The 22,073-nt window shown below is 38.7% G+C and overlaps 1 protein-coding gene across 2 annotated transcripts in view; it reads right to left on the reverse strand.

The window, feature by feature from the left end:
- Positions 1-8,307: 8,307 nt before the first annotated feature.
- LOC124552635 (angiotensin-converting enzyme-like) overlaps positions 8,308-22,073 on the reverse strand; it is a 291,412-nt gene continuing 277,646 nt past the window's right edge. For both annotated transcript variants that reach the window (XM_047126963.1, XM_047126962.1), the window contains exons 10-14: positions 18,837-19,083; positions 16,677-16,775; positions 15,287-15,427; positions 11,566-11,741; positions 8,308-8,555 (exon numbers count right to left, since the gene is read on the reverse strand). In XM_047126963.1, coding sequence (XP_046982919.1) covers positions 8,485-8,555; positions 11,566-11,741; positions 15,287-15,427; positions 16,677-16,775; positions 18,837-19,083 — 734 coding nt within the window. In that variant the 3' untranslated portion in view covers positions 8,308-8,484. The remainder of the gene's footprint in view (positions 8,556-11,565; positions 11,742-15,286; positions 15,428-16,676; positions 16,776-18,836; positions 19,084-22,073) is intronic.

Genomic DNA, 22,073 nt, shown 5'->3' on the forward strand with positions numbered 1-22,073 from the left:
GCATGAATGTTGTGTGTCCCATACTTAAATAGCATTTGGAGTGATATCTCATGGCAATAATGGAAGCTGCAAGTTACTGTACCACATGGTTTGCCCTGAATCAGTGTATCTATTAGTGGAAACTGCAAGGAAATCCCTACAGTAGTTGATAGATTTACAGATTCTGGTAATAACAGTCTTGTGTGTCTCAATGGCTGGACAACATTGACTTTACCCCTGAAGATTTCTGGATAACATAAAATGTGCTTACCCCAGAACAGAAAATGACTGTAGGTCACACAGTTACAAAAGAGCAGAGAACTGTTGCTGCTGCAGGGAGCGGTGAAGATGAAACAGACACTCTCAATTGTGCAGCAACAGTGCACACTGAGTTCTGCGATTCACCACTGGGTGGCATGGCATCATTTTTCACAGCAGCAGTTGTCTTTAATTGATCGTAATTCAGCCAGTTTGTATGAAGTATTTTTAAATTACTTACACAAACCTTCCTAATAAATTGGTCTGTCTATGAGTAAAAACTGTATCAATATCCTTAGTGTTCAAAATAGACAAACAGAAGCGAGCAGAAGACTTCAGTTTATATACGAAGGTCATCCACAGAGTAAGTTTCGTTTGGTTATATAAAACAAACATGTACAGATACAGAAAAAAATATTTATTGTACAAAAATCTACAACTGTTAAACTAATTTTCTACATAGCTTCCGAAATTTTGTAGGCACTTGTCATAGCGTGGCACAAGTTTTTGTATGCCTTCTTCATAGAAGGTTGCTGCCTGTGTATTCAACCATGTGGTAACATGTTCTTTCAGCTCATCATCATTGTTGAAGTGTTGACCACCAAGGACAGATTTTGGGTGTAAGAAGAGATGAAAGTCACTAGGAGCGAGGTCCGGGCTGTACGGAGGATGATCAAATGTGTCCCAGTGAAATTCCCATAAGTGTTGTTTGGTCACATTCGCCATGTGAGGTCGGGCATTATCATGGAAAAAAAAAAACACCTTTTGACAGTAATCCTCGCTATTGTTCTGTATTGTGCAGTGCAATTTCTTAATGGTCTCGCAGTAACCATGTGCATTGATTGTTTGGACTCGTGGTAAGAAATCAATCAGCAAAATGCCTTTTCTGTCCCAAAAAATGATGAACATTACTTTTTGAGGTGTCAAGATTTGCTTAGGCTTAACTTACGTTGGGGATGAAGGGTGCCTCCATTCCATTGATTGCCGTTTTGTGATCATGTCCTTCATTGAACGGTCTGACCCATCTTCTAACCATTGAATCACTCATAGCATTTTGTCCATATACCTCACAGATTTGCTGATGAATTTCCTTTGGTTTAACTTTCTTTGCATTTAGAAAACGAATCACAGATCTGATTTCACATGCGGCAGCATTTTCAATTACGGCTGACATTTAAAGAAGCACTACAAAGCACACGTTGGCAGGATCGATGTGAAAATGGCATACATGTCTTTTCCTTGAGTCAGAGAAACTGCTGTGCATGCTCGGAACTGCGATCGTAGCGCTGCTGCGGATAGAAATACAAACGGAACTTACTTTGTGGGCGACCCTCATATTTAGAAAAGAAGAGATGGAAACAGTTTATTAACAAAAATAATATTTTATTTTTAATTATTAGTTGCATGAAATTAAAATTAATAAAAATTTGGTAAAAAATGGGAAATTCATATAGAAAATTAAACACATTTTTTACTTCGAAAGACTGAACAGTTATAAAATGTATTAAGTTTTTTCATTTAATGATGAGGCATTTCACTTGTATGTATGAAAATTTAATTTATTATCGTATGAGCAGAAATTAAAAATATAAATGTTATTTGTATTAAAAAAAAATGATCCATTATTTGTTAATAAATACGGAATTTAAATACAAGAAGGAAGTTACTATTAAAAGTATTGAATGGACAAAGTTTTGTGCCACACACTCAGCTACTCACATCTATGTTAATATGCTGAAATTTTTTTACCTTACAGCTTTGAAAATCTTGTAACCTGCAAATCTTTCAGTTGCGAGGAAAATCAAAGAGGGCGAAGAGTACGTAAGGCCTCTGTGTAAGATTTGTAAAAGTGATTAATCTGTTACAATGTAGGTTGTTTACAGGGTTATTTCTCACTCTCCTATTTCTTAGTTGCATGTTTCGTTGTCCTGTTTTCTTCCAGTAACTTCTGTGTATCCGGTGGTATGTATTACAACACTGTCACTGATACAGATGTTCAGCTGAATAAAATAAATAGACTTTGGGATCCAGTGATCCAAGGAGGCAGAAATTTCAAGAGGGACAGCATGGAATAGGATACTAGTTGCTGAGAGGCCATGTAACACCTCTGCATAATGTGTAGTGGCAGTGCAACCCACATTTCATCATCTCATCTACTGACTCCAAGTTATGTGCAACTGTGCCTGGCTGACCACTGCCAAATAGTAGCAGTTCAGACATCTTGATGAAATACTTCTCCGACTACAAGAGAGCACCTGGCACCATTAACAAGAGCTTCTGTGAATGTAAGGAGAGCTAAAGGGCACAAACTGGCTCTCAAATTCTGTTTTCTACAAATGGCGGTGACAGTTGTAGAAACGACATGTACCCTGCTGTTTGATTTATTCTTTAATGTGTCAATGGGCCATTGGTTTCGGTCAACAACCATTATCCAGCACCTGTTGTACAAACAGCATGAGTACAACAGAATTTTAAGTGAAAAGGACTAGAGCATATCCTTTGTCACAGTTTGCCTTGTTTGTTTTTTTTTGTGTGTGAGCTCTGATGACTATTTAACTAACGAATTATTAACCAGACTGTGCTGTTGAGCTTAAATGTATGATAACAATATTTTATGGTATTTTCACAGGCATGTATTTTGTCTCAGCATATTTTTTCTTTTAATGCAGAGAGAACACAGCTGCTGAGGAAGGTAGTGTCTCCACAACAGCTGACAATAATGTCTGCAGTTGAGGTGGAACAGAGGGCAGAAGGAGAAGTAGTTCTCTTCATCCTGAAAAGTGGAGGAGAAGTGTTAGGCAATGGCAGTGGAACCATGGCCAGGAAGGCCGTAAGAGTTCCAGCTAAAATCCTTCCTACTAGTGCTCCCAAGGTGCAATGCTACAATCAACATATTTCATTCCTTCTGGAAACTTAGTGTCTACAGTCAACAAAATGTGCCTTCAGGGATCCATTCAGCCAGGTCCTACTATGAGGCCTCAGAAAATAGCTGTTTCTGGAAATTTTAAAGGCATTAACTTCAAATATTTCTTACGGATTGGAGCAAGAACTGTAAGGATGTGTAACATCTGCACATAACAAAATAACCTCAGACTATTGCACTGGCTGAAACTGGAACATTAAATTGTCATTGTCTCTCATGAAGTTATGGCAAGATCAGAGTGTGAAGTCACAGTCATTGATCAGAAATTCTTATTATCAGAAATTTCACATATTTATGCACCAGATAATTGGATCTTTATCATTAGACAAGCAAAGAAAAGTCTCCCAGGTTTGAGCTCATTGAAATGAAATTGTCAGACTTATTATTTTCCAGGATCTTGCAGAATTCAGCAATGAAGAGAAAAAAAAAGTTTGTTGGTTGAGGCATCAGCTGACTGACTATGAGATGATCAGTGTGGCTGAATGCCATGTGAGAGGATGAGGTTTGATTTCCAGCCAGGTTGAACATTTTTTCTGCTACATCTACATCTACATACATACTCCTCAATCCACCATACGGTGCATGGCGGAGGGTACCTCGTACCACAACTAGCATCTTCTCTCCCTGTTCCACTCCCAAACAGAATGAGGGAAAAATGACTGCCTATATGCCTCTGTACAAGCCCTAATGCCTCTTATCTTATCTTTGTGGTCTTTCCGCGAAATGTAAGTTGGCGGCAGTAAAATTGTACTGCAGTCAGCCTCAAATGCTGGTTCTCTAAATTTTCTCAGTAGCGATTCATGAAAAGAATGCCTCCTTTCCTCTAGAGACTCCCACCCGAGTTCCTGAAGCATTTCCGTAACACTCGCGTGACGATCAAACCTACCAGTAACAAATGCAGCAGCCTGCCTCTGAATTGTTTCTATGTCCTCCCTCAATCTGACCTGATAGGGATCCCAAACGCTCGAGAATAGGTCGTATTAGTGTTTTATAAGCGGTCTCTTTTACAGAGGAACCACATCTTCCCAAAATTCTACCAATGAACCGAAGACGACTATCCGCCTTCCCCACAACTGCCATTACGTGCTTGTCCCACTTTGCATCGCTCTGCAATGTTACGCCCAAATATTTAATCGATGTGACTGTGTCAAGCGCTACACTACTAATGGAGTAGTCATCATTACAGGATTCTTTTTCCTATTCATCTGCATTAATTTACATTTATCTATATTTAGAGTTAGCTGCCATTCTTTACACCAATCACAAATCCTGTCCAAGTCATCTTGTATCATCCTACAGTCACTCAACGACAACACCTTCCCGTACACCACAGCATCATCAGCAAACAGCTGCACATTGCTATCCACCCTATTCAAAATATCATTTATGTAGGTAGAAAACAACAGCGGGCGTACCACACGTCCCTGGGGCACTCCAGATGATACCCTCACCTCCGATGAACACTCACCATCAAGGACAACGTACTGGGTTCTATTACTTAAGAAGTCTTCGAGCCACTCACATACTTGGGAACCAATCCCATATGCTCGTACCTTAGTTAGGAGTCTGCAGTGGGGCACCGAGTCAAGCGCTTTTTGGAAGTCAAGGAATATGGCATCCGTCTGATACCCTTCATCCGTGGTTCGCAAGATATCATGTGAAAAAAGGGCGAGTTGCGTTTTGCAGGAGCGACGCTTTCTAAAGCCGTGCTGATGCATGGACAGCAACTTCTCTGTCTCAAGGAAATTCATTATATTCGAACTGAGAATATGTTCATTCGAACTGAGAATATGTTTGAGAATCCTGCAACAAACTGATGTTAAGGATATTGGTCTGTAATTTTGAGGATCTGTCCTTCTACCCTTCTTATATACAGACGTCACCTGCGCTTTTTTCCAGTCGCTCGGGACTTTACGTTGGGCAAGAGATTAGCGATAAATGCAAGCTAAGTAAGGAGCCAATGTAGTAGAGTACTCTCTGTAAAACAGAATTGGAATCCCATCAGGACCTGGCGATTTATTTATTTTCAACCCATTCAGCTGCTTCACAACCCCAGGGATGTCTATCACTATGTCCTCCGTACGGGAATCTGTACGAGACTCAAACGGCGGTATGTTTGTACGATCCTCCTGCGTGAAAGATTTCTCAAATGCTAAATTTAAAATTTCAGCTTTCATTTTGCTGCCTTCCATTGCCAGGCCAGACTGATCAGTGAGTGACTGGATGGTAGCCTTCGGCCCGCTTACCGATTTCACGTAAGACCAGAATTTCCTTGGGTTTTCAGCAAGATCTTTTGCTAAGGTATGACGGTGGTAGTGGTTGAATGCTTCGCGCATCGCTCTTTTTACAGGAGCACGAATCTCTGCTAACTTTTGCCTGTCCTCATTCTCCCAATCTTTCTTGTACCGCGAGTGCAACTGCCGTCGCTTCCTGAGCATTCTCCGAATTGCGCTGTTAAACCACGGGGGGTTTTTCCGTCCATAACCCACTTTTTCAGCACATACTTGTCCAATGCGTGATTTACAATGTGTTTAAAATTTGCCCATAATTCCTCCACGTCCATCGTATCGGAAGTAAATGAAGTCGATTCATTTACTAAGTGGGATGCTAACAACTGCTTATCTGCTCTTTCTAGAAAGAATACTCTCCTAGCCTTCTTGACCGACTTTTTAACTTTCGTAACCATAGTCGTAATGACATCATCATGATTACTATTCCCTGTCTCAACACTGACACCGTCGATGAGGTCTGGTCTGTTTGTGGCTACCAGATCTAAAATATTTCCATTACGCGTTGGCTGCCGATTTAGCTGCTCAAGACAGTTTTTGGATAATGTGTTCAAAAGTAATTCACACGATGGCTTGTCTGTACCACCTGTAATGAATCCATAGACATCCCAGTCTATACTAGGTAGATTGAAGTCGCCTCCGACTAATATAGCATGATCTGGATACCTCTACGATACAGAATGTAGACTCCCTTTGAATGATTCTAGAACTGTCGCAGTGGAACCTGGTGGCCGGTAATAACACCCAACAATTAATTTTATTTCCCCTAGCCCTGTTAAATGTGTCCAGATAACTTCACAATCACAGTCTACATCGACCTCAGTAGACACAATATTTTTGTCAACTGCAATGAAGACACCACCTCCTACGGTGTCTTTCCGATACATGTTCCAACCCTCACTAAATATTTCAGAACTTCCTATCTCAGGCTTCAGCCAGGTCTCAGTCCCGAGAATAATTTGCACGCCACACGCTTCCTGGAGGGCAGTAAATTCAGGAACTTACTTGGGGGCTCATCATCATCACCATCACCATCATCAACAACATGCAAGTCGCCAAAGTGGTGTCAAATAAAAAGACTTGCGCCAGGTGGCTGAACTCCCTGAAAGGGAACTCTTGGCCAAATAGGCCATACACACATTTTTATGAAATAGAATCTTCTTTTAACCTGATCTTTAAGCAGGCTCAGAAGCCTGATGTGTGACTTCATGAAGTTGACTTAAGAAAGGAGCTGCCCATCTCATGACATACTTTTGTAAACATCCAGCTGGGCCCTCTTTATACCAAACTTCAACCAGTAACAGCAAAGAAAAACAGCCGGTAGGATTTATTTGTACACATTCCACCCGTGCATCACCCCCCCCCCCCCCCCCCCCCGCCCTCCCCCCTTTTCCCTCTGCTCCATGAAAACCTATCATGATGTGACACTGCCACAAGGCCTTCCTTAGCTTTGCAAGAGCAAGCAGATAAGAGTGAATACATATTTCTTTGAATGTGAATTGCATAACTTCCTGTCTGGAAACATCTGCTACAAGTAGACACACAGAATAAATTTAAAAGTACAATACATTTGATGCCCAAGAGAATCGAATCCAAAATTTTACTTTTCTATAGAAGGAAGTATGCAATAGCACTTAAATTTATCCTCCTTCAATATGAGAATACATGTTACATAATATCTTATTAGCCAAACATTTTAAAATAGTGTAAACTTTTTCCTGTAGTTAATAATTATTTGGCTAAAATTTTATGTCACTGTTAACAAAAACGTGTAAGTATTGCTTGTATTCTTACTACAGTTTTATACACCCTTTCACCTGAAATTGTTTTGCATCCATGACGTTTGTACAACAGGTGGTGCATAACTGTGTTTCATTGAAACTATTCAGCTGTTAAAGAATAAGTCAAAAAGAGGCTTATGGTGTTACATGATGTCATTTCTGTAATTTATCAAAGCTGTGGAACACAATCAGCAAAAAATATTTTGACAGTGGAAATGATCAAATTTAATGCAGCTTATGTACTAAGAATTGTGCTGTGGAATATTTCCACAGGAGCAAGATTTATATTAAAGTTGTCTGAATCTCTCTTAACAAAAGTGTACACACCTGCACTAATTTTTTGGAGCTGTGACAAATTTTTCAACAGTCTGAAGGTAGGTATTGTGTTCAATGTATAGATCTGATTGTTTTGATCTACAGACTTTTCTCTCTTTAGTTGTTACCATTTTGTTGCATGTAAGCAACCATTTTATTGTTTGTAAACGAATACTTTCTCTCACCAAAGCCATGCCTGATTTACGTTTGATGTTGTTTGCAGCAGCGGTATTTATGAAATGCACAATTTTTGCAAACGTTGGAATAATGCCCTTGTCTCTGCAACTTAATAAGAATATCAGTGAGCTCAGCAGCCTCGCTCTTCTTTCATGTAACTTGTCGAATCTTCGGATACATTCCATCACTTCCTCCCCTAGAGTTGCTTGATGTGATGTTAAAAGCTTTCCCGGTGTACTGATTTTTATTTTTTCCAGAAACTTTTACTGCTTGTATGCAAAACAAAATTCAACCATTACATTACAACAAGTTCCAGTTAGAGCCTACAGTCACACAGGGTAGTAAAGCTTAAGAAACAAGCTGATTCAGAGAAGAATTAAAAAAAAAAAAAAAAATCTTGTCTGTGACAAATTGAGTCATCTGTGAGAAATAAGTGGCAGTTCCTCTCCTGAAATGTTTATTCATCTTTAGGACAGTTTATTAGCTATGTCATACATTAACCCACTGTAGGTGATGGTGTCACTTGTAATACATAGTAGGGTTGGGGATGTGGATGGGAATTGTGATCTTCAAAAGACAGACAGAATTTTATTGTTTATTAATTTATTTAACATCACAGGTGTAATGAAGTTGAATTTCCAGTCTCAAGCAGCACACCATTTCACATCTTGTGGGATGTCCTAACCAGCTCCAGTAATTAGCATCTCCTTTCTGACAGGTCATTTTAGTGGATTTATTCTAATGCTACAGCAGGAGTGGTCTGCTACTCTGAGTCTTCTTTCTCTACAGGTTGTGCCTTCAATTTCTCAAGCTCCACTCGTGTCTGCACACAATCTGGAACAAGAAGCATACAGTTAATAAGCTTTCTGGTCAGTGTGCTTCTTTTATTCCACTTTCCTGTAAACAAGCTACTTCTGAAGTATTGCGTGGGTGAAAATTCAATTATTAGAGTGAAAAAATATGTGTTGCACTTAATAGCTGCGTGAATCACAAACTGGAGAAAGAATCTTTGTAATGAAGTTATACTAACCAACTTGAATGTATTGTTTATAGTAATACCAGAGAAAATGCACCTGATGTCCCTTAAGAGGAACATACTGCTTACAGGCAGTACAGGGAGCGCACAGATGAAAAAACCAGAGCAAAAAGTAGGAATGCAAAAATCTTGACAGGCGGCTGAACTTGATGACTCTGTAAATTAACTAAAAGAAGTAACATGTATCTGTGAGGAACATATGAGACATGATCAAAAAGTAATGGGAATTTTTTAATTTCGTAGGCTTTATACATTTGATTTTCAAATTTTTTTACCATGTTTGTACACAAGTTCTTGATCTATGTTTGCATTTTCATCTGTTTTGAATATTGAGTTTATTTTTGACAGTCGAAAAGGTTATAAGCATTTTCAAGTGCTCGGCAAATTTTTATTTAAAAAAAAATATTGCAAATAATTTGCATTAAATTTTGCTTGAAAATGGAATGAAGTGCAGCACTGCATTCTAAATGCTGGACCGTATGCTAAATAGACTGTGGCTTTTGGCAAATCTACTACGAGTAAGACAAAAGTTTAGGAGTGGTAGTTTCAAAGAGGGTAGAGAAGTTAAAGATGACAGCTGCCCTGGATGCCTTAGTGCTTCAATTACTGACGACAGTGTGGAAGTAGTGAAGACAATGGTTCTGGAAAATCACCATCACAGAGGTTGCTGATGATATCAACACACCCTTTGGTTCATGCCAAGCAAATTTTTTTGGATCTTTTGGGGGTGCATGTAGCAGCAAAGTTTTTTTATAAATTGTTGACTATTGACCAGAAATGATGTCATATAGACATTGCTCAGGAATTGCTGGGTGAAGTCGACAACGATCCAGAATTTCTAAAGAAGGTTATAACAGGTGACAAAACATGGGTACATGGGTACGACTTTGAAACCGCGGCCCAGTCATCCCAATGGAAGCTACCTGAAGAGACAAAACTGAAAAAAATTCAACAAGTTTGCTCACATGGTAATCTTGTTCTCACTGATTTCTTCAATTATAATGAGGTAGTCCATCATGAGCTCCTACCATACTGTCGTACTGTCAATAAGGAATACTACCTGGAAGTTACACACCGTTTGTGTGAAGCAATCCAAAGAAAATGATCAGAACTGCGGCAAAACCACTCGTGGAAATTGCATCACGATAATGCTCCCATTCACATATTAGTGCCTGTTCATGATTTTTGGAGAAAAGAGCAAAACCATTGTGTTGCCTCAGACGTGGCCCCCCATGTGACCTCTTTCTATTCTCGAGGCTTAATGGTGCCATGAAGGGATTTCATTTTGAGACCACTGTTGAGGTAAAAACAGAATTGCTGAAGGAGCTGACTGAAATCATTATGAAAAGTGAGCTCCAGAAGTGCTTCCAAGTTTAGAAAAAGTGCTGGCACAAGTGTGTTATATCTCAAGGGGATTATTTTGAAAGCAACAAAGTTGTTGATGATGAATAAATAAAGGTTGTTTATGAAAAACAAAAATTCTTGTTACTTTTTAATCACGCCTCGTATACGGGTTGAACCAATAAAATTTCGCAGTCTGTCCAATGTATATTCTGGGTATTTTGGTATAAGGGGCTCTTGATCTCCTATGGCTTCTACAGAATAATTGTATTTTGCTAGAATTCTTACCCTGATTGTATCTTTGTATCTGTGCTGCACTGAAAACACACACATAACACTGCAAATATCAACAGTATGCACTGTCAGTTTTGTTTGCAGAAAGATCTGGTTCCACCGCTCACTGTACAAACTGTCAGTAGTGCCTCCTTCACTTTTCTCGTACAGTTCTCACATCGAATTCAGTGAACCCTTACCCAGAATGCATATCACCCAATTGTGTTGTTCTGCAGATATTTCCTGTCTGATACAGATACAAAGATAAATATGGGTAAGACCACAGATCAAAATATTCAGAAAATATCTCCAAACAGCAACATGCAAAATTTGGCTTACCCAAAATATATGTAGTATATGCTGGTTAGCCCTGTGAGTCCCAACAATTTATAAGTTTAGAACTTTTCACAAAATTAAACTTTACTATCATAGTAAACAATTACTACAACAAGAAATTGACAAAAGTAGACATTCACTTTTTTAAGAGGGTGGTTTAAGTTTGGAACCACTGGAACATAACAGTTTTCAACCACCTATCACTTCATGTAATATGTCTGAAAGAAATTTTACATTTATCCTAGTCACATTCCCACATCATGAAACTTCCATGAACTCATATTGCCTACAAAATGTGCTAAATAATTAGCAAAAAAAAAGGACCTAAATTTGATAAATTTATATCCTGTTACAAAACTTATAAATGTAAATACTTCCCCTAGTAATTTCATGATGAAACCACTCAAAAACACAGTAATACAAACTCAAATTTATGTTAAATTTTAGATAGATGTACTTTCACTGTCAATGGTCATCTCAGTATAACCACTATAAGAAAAATCCACATATTGCAATCTCCTTCAACCATGTAGCAAAAACTCAATGCAGACTGTTGCATTGAACGCTATAAGTGACTGCTGAAATTCACTACGTTCTTAGAAGCACCTCAGTGTACTGTTGGATGCCTCTGTCGTGCAGGAGCACCGGTGGTCTCATGCACAAGGCACTGGCACTTCAAAACAAAATTAATAAAGAGGTGGTTTGACGCAGATACCACTGGCACTCAAAGGGTTAAAGAAACTATGCTGCCGCAGCACTGGTTTTACAACAGCGAAGCTTTTTTTTCCCAATTCAAAGACGAAGGAATGTTTCAACACAGTTAAATGATGAGCACAGAAAATAATGAAAAGTACTTACGTTTGTCTGTGGGATCCCAGCCGATGTATTCACTAGTCTTGGCATTCTCCTGTTCAAGCCACTTGTGCAGAGGTCTGAAGTACTCTAGCAGACCACTGGCATCCATCAGCCGCTGTCCTGTCACCACCTCCATTGCATCAGGCCACGGCTTTGAGGAGCCCATCTGCAGCATTTTTCTGAAACACATTAAAGTTAATGGAAATTTAGCAAGACAGTAATAATTTTCATTTAATTTTGTGGTGTATTACGTGTATTGGTGTTAGTGGCAGGAACAGTTCATGAGAAAAAGGAGAAGAGAAAATACTTCTTGTGTGTCTTCTTGAATGAAATGAAGGTAGCCTAAGAACTCCACAATTCACTGGATGTTCCTAATAAAACACAATAATTCATATCGTGTTAAATATACAATAAATGTGAATATCAAAGGATTTCCCAGAACATCTTATCATCATTATGTTCTATGACCTGCCTTTTGAATATGAGAGAATTACTTGCTACCACTGGGGTATAATTCACTTGGCAGTGCGTATTATTACTGTACCTAGCATGCCAGGCAGCAGTTTCTGGTAGTTTTGGTTTGTTTTCCCTCAGATACACAATAAACAGCTAATTATAATACAAGACGATTTGCTTCTTTTGTACAGCCTCTGTAGGGTCACAGATAACATCATCATGGACTGCGTTTCTCCTCCTGGAACCTCTTTATCATTTCCTGCCTTCTATTCCGCCCTCCTCCTGAAATCTTATTGTCTTCCCTTTCGTTGAGCTCTGACATAATGGTCCATTTTTATTTGCATCTCCAGTTTTCCTCCCCTTCTGCCCAGTCCCTAAATGATGACCAGTCCTTCAGGTTTTCAACAGCCCACCTGGTTCGTGACTTTCCTCTTGCCTTACGTGTTGTTTCCTATACTCTTGCTAACCTACCCATATTTTACTTGTTGCCATGTCTCACCAGACTTGTCCTTTTCAATCTGATTTCTCATGCTGTTGTCTTCATGCTCTGGTGCAGCTTCTCCCTAGGTCTTTGGATCCATTTCACACAGCCTTTTAGAGCTCAGTGTTATTCATTCTTCTGTCACCAGGTGTTCCACACCATGTCTTCCTATAGTTATCATCTGAGCCACAAATAATACTGCATTCCTCAACATTGCTTTGTAATGTCCAGCCTTTGTGCTTGTATATTTAAACTTCTCTGGACATACAGAAAGTTCACCTCATCTTCTTCTTCCTCTCTATTATTCCTTCTTTGCTCCTACTTCTTCCTGTTACATACTCTGCTAGGTATCTACCTATCACAGAATGCTTTCTGGTGTATTCCATTCCTGTGTCTTTGTCTTGTAGTCGGTCATTTCCTATTGGTTCTGCCATGGCTGGCTCTTCCAAGGATTCAATAATTCTGTGAAAACATTGGCTACTTCAGGGAACTTTTTGTATTTGGGTCTTTCAGTGCTGTGTCAGATTGTTCTAATTCAGTATCATTATCTCTCATCTCATCTACTTCCTATTCTCTTTCTACAATCTTATCCTTGAGTTTCCCTCTTATGGCCCCTTCTTTGCTTAGTACTGGCTTGCCATCTGAGCTCTTTATGTTCATACAGTTGCTTCCATTTTCTCCAAAGGTCTTTTTAATTTTCCTGTAGGTAACATCTATTTTTGTCCATGTCATGGATATTTCCACATCCTTGCATTTGTCCTCTAGCCATTCCTGCTTAGCCATTTTGCATTTTCTGTGAATCTCAATTTCTAACCGTATGTATTCCCTTTCGCCTGCTTCATTTGCTGCTTTTTATAATTTCTTCTCTCATCAGTTAAATTGTGTATCTGTGTTAGCCAAAGATTTTTACTATGCCTTGTCTATATACGTATGTGATCCTCTGCTGCTTTGTCTCTCAAAGCTACCCACTTGTCTTCTATTGTATCCCTTTTCACTTTCTCAGTCAGTCGTTCCCTCTGAAACTTTCAGCAACCCCTGGTTCTTTCAATCTATCCCTGACCCATCTCCATAAGTCCCAAATGTTTTGCAATTTATTCAGTTTGAATCTTCAGTTCATAACTGATAAATTATGGTCAGAGTCCACATCTGCCCCTGGAAATGTACAGTTTAAATCCTGGTTTCGAAATATCTGTGCTACCACTGTATAATCAATCTGAAACATTCATGTGTCCTGAGGTCTCTTCCACACATATAACTTTCTTTCATGGGTCTTAACCCAAGTGTTAGCAATGATTAAATTATGCTCTGTGCAAAATTCTACAAGGTGGATCCCTCTTTCATTCCTGTTCTCCAATCCGTGTTCTCCTATTTTTTGCTCCTCTTGCTTTTCGTACTATGGAATTCCAGTCATCCATCACAATTAATTTTTCATCTTCCTTAACTGCCTGAATTATTTCATTTATCTCACACATTGTTTCAATCTCTTCTTCATCTGTGGAGCTAGTTAGCATATAAACTTGTACCACTACTGTGGTGGCTGTTGGTTTACTGCCTATTCCGGCTACAATAATGTTTGCAACATGCTGTTCATAGTAGTTTACTTGCATGTCTGTACTCATGTGACCATTATTCCTTTTACTTCCTAGTTGTGTACTTCACGAATTCCCAGTATACCTAATTTCATCCTATCCATTTCTGTTTTAAATTCTCTAGCCTGCCCATTCAGTTAAAGTGTTCTAACATTCCACACTATGAACCACAGAATGCCTGTTTTGTTTTTCATGATATCCTGAGTAGTCCTGTCCTGGAGATCCAAATGGGGGACCATCTTTCTGTTGTGGTTGCACCTATGATACAGCTATCTGTATCATTAAGCACGCGTGACTAAACCAATTGAGTAGCCAGTGCTTTGTATTTCCTTGAGTAATACAGTAATGACTGTGAATACAGTAATGAATGTGATGAATTTTTCATTCAATTCATTGCCAAAGATGGCTTATGTTACACCAGAATCAAAACACCGAGAAAGAAGGAAGACTGGAATTTAAAGTACCATCAGCGATGAGGTCATTAGAAACAGAACTCGGGCACGGATTGGGAAAGGAAATAGGCTGTTCCCTTTCAGAGGACATTTATTTACTTTCTTTTTTTTTAGGAAAAAAAATTCAATATGGCCAACCAGACGTGGAGTCAGATTGTTGTCCACCGGAATACAAATCCATTGTCTTAATACTGTGTCACTTCACTTGGTCATGACAACAATCTATACAAGTAAGGCATTCAAATTCTTAAAAAAATGAACCTCATGCAAACAGTTTCTGCCCTAAAAATCATTTGCAGTGTGTTTCGGAGTAGGTAAAAGGTGGTGGGGCTTGTGAATATTATGCCTCACAATAATGCAATCAGTTCTAATGCCCATGTAAAATATAATGTAGGACTTGTTTGGTATCCATAGCTTAAGCCTATCAGGTGTGAAAATATTCATGGGGTCAGTAAAATTCTGTTGATTGTGATGTACATTTACAGTTAAAACATCAGAAGAGCTATTTGGCCAGAAATGAATGCACTAAGTTTCTTATACAAGTTTCACTCATACATGGGTCTTGTGAAACAATAGCATTGTTTCTGCACAGCATAATGACAAGTTTGATGAGCAGGGAACGTGTCATTAATTTGTATAAAGATAATTCTGTTACTTTGATAATATCTAGAGGTTTTTTTTTTTTTTTTTTTTTAATACTGAACTTTGTGATGACAGTAACAGTGTATGGTATGTGTTGTACTTACGATAACAAGTTGCCTGCCTTAGTGCTCTGGTAAATGTCACACTCGTGCAGGGGTTTTGACTCGTCCTGAGGATCATATTCTCCGGCCTCAATACACAGAGCTCGGTGGAACTGGAACTGTATTATGAAGCTTACAAAATACCTGTGAACAAAGAATACTTGGCTTAGCTCACTGTTTGATTACAAGTTGTACTCTCCAATTGTTGAAAATTTTTAAAAATCAGATACCAGTTGACAGTTTTTAAAAGATTTTACTGTTAGTTATTCTAAGCACTTTGTTTCTGAGGTAGTAAAAAAATTTTAACATAATCCAAAATTAAGTATAAAGTCATAAATGTTTATAAAAACAGTCCCTAAGACAGTTAGGGGAAATAAATTACGAAATGTACCTAGGCTGTGGTGAACTACCTTTAAAAGATGTTCCTTAAAGATATTCACAATCAAATAGTGTGGCCATATGCAACTTCAGTTTTGTGATATTGTTTATTATCTGCATATTCCACGGATCATAATTGTGACCCCTCACTGTCATATTGGGTGTGTCAGTTTTGTAATTATAGTAACACCATCTCACAACAAGAAGGCCTCAGACATGGCCAACCATGTGAGCTCATATCCGGCTTATAGTTTGTGTACAACTTAAAATGTCTAAGATTTTTGGCTCAATACTCCCCCCACCTTCCCCACCATTTCTGAGAAAATAGCCCCAAAAGTCCATGGCACACAGTTGAGTCAAAATTTACGGGACTGATCAATAATTGAAAATTGAGCATTGAGCATTCTGTGGAAGTAAAGAAAAGGACAACAGAAAAAGAACTGAAACTAGTATATGGTTCTTAGCTGGTCCATCCAAAAAGAAAAAAAGGAGAAAAACAAAATGTTTTTCTTTTATTGGTTTTATAAAAACCTAGAAGATGGCCACTGTATTTGTAAGCACTGCTTTTACCCAGCAACCACAAAAATTACCTGCACTATGCCCTCCAACTAAATTAACCTACTGTCACCTTCTCCTTTATAATTCTAATAACAACAGAAAGTGAGCATCTTACAGTCAGCAGCATACCTTATGCAGATTTTGTATTTTGTAGTACAAGTTGGAGTTGACTCTCTTCAGGGTGGACAAAAAGGCAACCAGTGTTTTCAAACTAAGTGGCTTCACGGCGAGGGGGGGGGGGGGGGGGGGGGGGAAGGAGAAAGAGAGAGAGAGTCCTGTTTCTGCACTACATCTTGTGACACCACTTAAGTTAGACATAACAACTAAACAGGTAAGGATTTAAGGATTTATAGAAGGTCGGTACATGTATGTCATCTTGAGTGTATGGAGGAGAAAAAATTTTTCCAGGTAAGTTGTTTGAGAAGTATTGCCACATACATGCACACTGTATTCTTACCTTATGTAAGGTACACTGGCAATGACATGATATTTTGAGCCAGGATCGAAGTCTTCTTCAGTCCTATCAACTGGTGGTTCAATACCCTGGTATTGGCCCCTAGAAATAGAGAAATCAGTAATACATAAAACTGCAGGTACACAAACTTACTAAGATGTGCTGGTAATGTCCAGTAAGATATAAATAAAATACAGGAATAATTACAGCAAGTTTCTTACAAAAATCTTAAAACTCCATCTCTGTATTACTTGTCTATATAATCAACATTTAGATTTAAGCATTTACCACATCTCATAGTGAGTCGACAAATTTCACCCTGTACAAAATTGTGTCGCCTGAGATTGCAGTAGCCTATGATAGCATCCTGAAGTTCTTCATCAGAGTCGAAATGTTGGGAAATGGGCCAATTTTTCATGTGCGTGAAGAGGTGGAAATCACTCAGTCAAGTCTGGGCTGTAAGGCAGGTGTTCAAAACTGTGCCATTCGAACTTATTCAATAAATCTTGTGTGAGTGAATGCTGTCATTCTAAAACACACCATCTGTATGGAGTAGACTGCATTGCTTGTTTAGAATGGCTCTTCTGTTTTCATGATGTCTCACAATGGACTTCAGAATTAACTGCTTTCCCATGTTCATGACATCCGAAAACAGTATTTATTTAGCTTCCCAAAAAATGGTAGCCCTATCCTTCAACTCTTTACGCTCCATGTTAGTGTAAGAAACACGTGTCTCATTACTGATTATGTTTCTGTTCAGTAGGCTGCCTCCTTCTGTAATGAAAAAGAAAACCCAGAGAAGCAGTCGGGATTTGGAGAGGTGCCAGATCGGATCCGTCCAGCAGATTAATGACGAAGGCCAATGTGCTGTGTCAGCCAGCCTGGATGTGTCTTTTGGCTGTTTCCCACATGTGGCTTGGCGAATACCAGTGGCTAGGAGAATACCAGTCTGGTAACAATGTGTTGCCTGAGTTACACGATTCACAAACATTTAAAGAATGTTCTCTCACTTTTTAATGGGTTACCAGTAGACAGGTAGACAGCTGGGATACACAAACTCTGACCTTAGGGAGGGAAGGGGTGGTGACAGGAGGGCATCAGAAAATCCTCTAGCACTAACATTGCTAAACGCTATAATTGACAAGCTGACCCATGAAGTCCGGGAACAAGAAGAAAGAAGACTGTCTTACACATTTCGGACATTTACAGAATGTTGTCCAACTGCTGAGATATTGTGAAACACCAGTAACACAAATATTTTTGTTAATTTTTTGTACCAGCCCATTGATGGTTGGCCATGTCTGTCATTATTGTGAACATTCATCCTCCCAATCTCAAATGAGACCACTCATCACATTCAGTCTATATGCAACACCGATTTTACAACGGATGTCAACAGCCCTGAAATTTTTTATCAGTACAAACTGTATTGTAGAATGGATTTTACATATGGAAGAATTTTCAATTGAAATGGGTACTGTAAGCTAATGAGAAGCAGTATCATTTCCTCACTACTGCAGCTCCAGTATCATTTCCTCACTACAAAAGCACAGTGGCCTGCTGTGTGAGTACACGCAGCAACAGCCCCACTCTTTGCACTTCTTCCCACACTACTTCAAAACGGATGTTACTTTCCAGATAGCCCCCGTACATTATAAAAAGCACTGAAACAATTTTCTGTTATTTGGGAGACTGGTAAATACTCTCACAGTGGGTATGTGTAATCAACAGAATGCAGTAAGGTACTTTTGTGATTTAACATGAAACAGGAATAAGTACTCTGATGTTGTAAACATTATTCTAATTTGTATAGCATAACAGTATATTCTTAATGCTCAATGTAGGAAAACTGTATGCCAGAAACTGGCCCAAGCTGCCAGAGTTGGCGGTCATGTGTGGATGAGGTGATCTAGCTTGTGTGTGAATGGTGTGTGTTTCTCTTTTGTCAATAAAGGCTCTGATCGAAAGCTTTGTAAGTGTCTTTTAATTGTGCCTGTCTGCTACTTAATGTGTCTTCTTTACAGTAAGTAGCAATCTGTCTTTTCCTACATTGTTGATATACCTACTGGAATTTCCATTGTTTGATTCTTAATACTCAGCATATATCTGCCACTGTAAACATATGTCAGTGAGGAAATTCCCACACTCTGTGGCCCCGCTTACCTGAGTTTCCACCAGTTGCAGTTGTAGGCATCGCTTGTTATTTCCCCTTGAAACACTGCCCACCTCCAAAGGTCCACAACATAAGCAAATGGTAGGAAGACAATCTTCTGCAGTCCTTGCAGGTAGAGGTAGTTGATGGTCGCCTCGGGGTCATCTGTACTCGCACCGTCCAACAGCCCCACTTTGCGCAGGTGTTTCGGTGTTGACACTGACAGTGCCATGACATCACCCACAGCCTCATGGAAGCCTGATTTTAAAAACAAAGTTTGGCAAATTATCTTGTATAAATCATTCTGTACAATCATCATGATTTGTTGTTTCAGTCTTAAGTTACATTTTACATGCATGTAAAAAGAGCTTAAGCACGCGTATCTGTTAAGTGTCCATTCAAACTCTAAAGCATTAATTAAGTGATACACAGACACTAACAAAGCTTAATTATTGTGTGGTTATGCACTGCAGTAGTTACTAGAATGTTAGTGTTATAAAGTAGAATTCCAAGTTCCACCAACATACACATTTAAAAGTAGAAGACAAGAAGAAAAAACTGGTCTCACTTCTGGATCTGTTAGTTGCTTGCACAAGGAGAAAATGGGAGAGGAGGGGCAGGCCACTCAGACCCAAAGTCAAAAAGGATACACCTGATGTGATCAGATCTTAAAATGTGTACGGTACAATTGCCCTTAGCCCAAAGCTGGTCAGTTTGGTTATAGTGATAGATTGATTTGTAGTATAGCCCGAGGAATAAGTTAGCTGGAAAGGTGTTATGGCTTGGCAAAACCAAAAAATGTGAATTCCAAATGAAGGTTGTGGTGAAAGATTGACTGTAGCATTGCTTACAAACGCCATTTACACCGTACTCATTTTAGTTGCTCATCTTAATTTGAGGAGGTAAAGATGGAGGGCAAGATTGGGAGAAAGTAGGAGGTCAAAGATAGTACGCTGGTAAGCAGTGTGCCAACTTCAGTCCGGCGATGGTAGGACAATATGAGAAGCAGAAAGATAAAGAGGAAGAGAAATTAAGTGGAAAATAGAACTAAAGGAAATGGGAAAAAATTTAAAACGAAGAAATAATGTAAGTATGGAATTCTATAAATGAGAAAAGTATATCAACAAAAATAATCAATTTGTGGTAATGTAATGTAATATGATAGATTAAAGGGACTCCATGCTGAGTAGATTTCTTTTATCGATCCAATTACAATATATTATCATAAAATGAGTAAAATAGAGTGAATATAATTAATGGAGGTCAAGTCCAAGAGACTGGTGGTATGCAAGAGTGTGTCAGAGAGCAACTTCCCATCTCTGGAATTCAGGAAAACTATAATGTGTGGGAGGATCCATGTAGCATGTGTGGTGTTATAGCAGCAGGCATTCAGGTGCCTCACGTCATCCTGTAGAGCACATTCAGCAATTTGGTACTAGGTGTCCCCAAGGTGGACAGTTCTTTCAAGTCCACTCATGGGTTATGTGCATGTTTAATGGTGCTCATTCTATATACAAATCTGAAGATATTAGTTGGTAAACAACATACTAGGTTTCGTTGCAAGTTTCTGCTGGCAGCAATTGAAATTTCGCTTTCTGCAGCTAAGTACAGCCCAACTATACCGTTTCCTTGTAATTTTGCAGGTGAATTTCCCTGTTGGTACAGTGTTCTGAGAAAGCACCAACTCAAGGTGAAGCACCTATATTATGAAACAGCTAACCAAAGTCATGGTAAACTTCCCAACTGCAAGTTGCCTGTATGATGGATTCCAGGTGCAACAAAACTTTTAATTTCAATTTTTATATTGTTATTGACCAAATTTAAAATGTGGTCTTAATCTATTCATTAACAGTTATTGTCTTATGTTGGAGGATTAACATAGCAAGACAAGTATTACAGTTAAGAACTGTGTACATATATCTTGGGGAAGCATAACTTACCGTGTGGAAATACCCAGGCTATATTCATCCATTATTTGAGAATGAAATCATTTCATGACTTGTAACAAACTTGAAACATAATGTCAAACTTTTTCTAAAAATTTTCTCAAAAGTTTAATATCAAATACAAGGGTCATTGCAAAAGTCATGGCAACTACTTTCTGTCTCGAAAATTGTAATGAATTAAAAAGTTGTGAAATATGCAAATGGAAGGTAAGTTCATGTATAAACATTACATGTAAGGGGATGGATGAACACTTACATTGCCAGAATGATGTAGCATAAGAAGTTTGTGTGTGTGTTCATCTATCTCCCTATGTATAATGTTTACTTCTGAACAAACCTTCCATTTGCATATTTCAGAATTTTTAATTTACTACCGTTTTCAAGACAAAAATATTTGTTGTGAACTTTGCAATGAGCCCCATGTTTAATATGTTAACACATTTGTAAACTAATCAGGTGTTTCAAGCTGTTTTACACATGGGAGTTCAGTTCTATAAGAAATAGTGGGTTTACTGATATTGCAGAAAGTGACATTCTATTATTTTTTGTATTACATGGAGGGAAGGGAAGGTTTTTAATTTTTGTCCACAAATAGTTTCTTCTATGTTCTAGCTTGTCACTAGACATTTGTTTTTTACTGCCTATGCAATGTGTTCCACTACACACTAATTACAGCTGAGTTTGCACCTCACATCACTTATTACAGCTGGTTCTAACTGGTTGAGAGTCCAATGTAAAGCTGAGAATGTTTTATGTAGAAAAAGCTCACAATTTCATCTGTGTCCAGTAGTCAAAGACAGCTTAATGAGAAATTCCTGAATTTCACATAATTTATTGTGTTGAGGGAGTTTATGTATGAGATAAAAACAGTTAGGATCACATTCATCTGAACAGCCATAAAAAGGATGGCAAGTATTGAAACACACCAAAATGATACAGCATGAACAACCTCTTACTTGAGTAATAACTGGGGAAGATTTCATCAAGATGAAAGGTAAATTATCAGTAGTGATATACTCTCTCCTATTCCAGTCACCACTGATACATGTTATAGGGTCTCAGTACAAACCACTCTGTGCAGATGTTTGTGCAGTTTCCATTGGGATGTGACCAGAGCAACAGTTTTTCTGAGCTGCTAACAGATGTCACCTTTTTTTTTTGTCAATCTTTGGTGCCCTGAACACCCAGATTTGGCACATGTTCACTACTATTATTCTCTGCTGCCGATGTCTCACCACAAGGTGTGTGTGCCATCTCCTGCATGCTGCTGTTCTTAATTCTATCAAATCCTTTTGAGTTTGA

This window comes from Schistocerca americana, chromosome 10 (genome assembly GCF_021461395.2).
Source record: "Schistocerca americana isolate TAMUIC-IGC-003095 chromosome 10, iqSchAmer2.1, whole genome shotgun sequence".
NCBI lineage: Eukaryota > Metazoa > Arthropoda > Insecta > Orthoptera > Acrididae > Schistocerca > Schistocerca americana.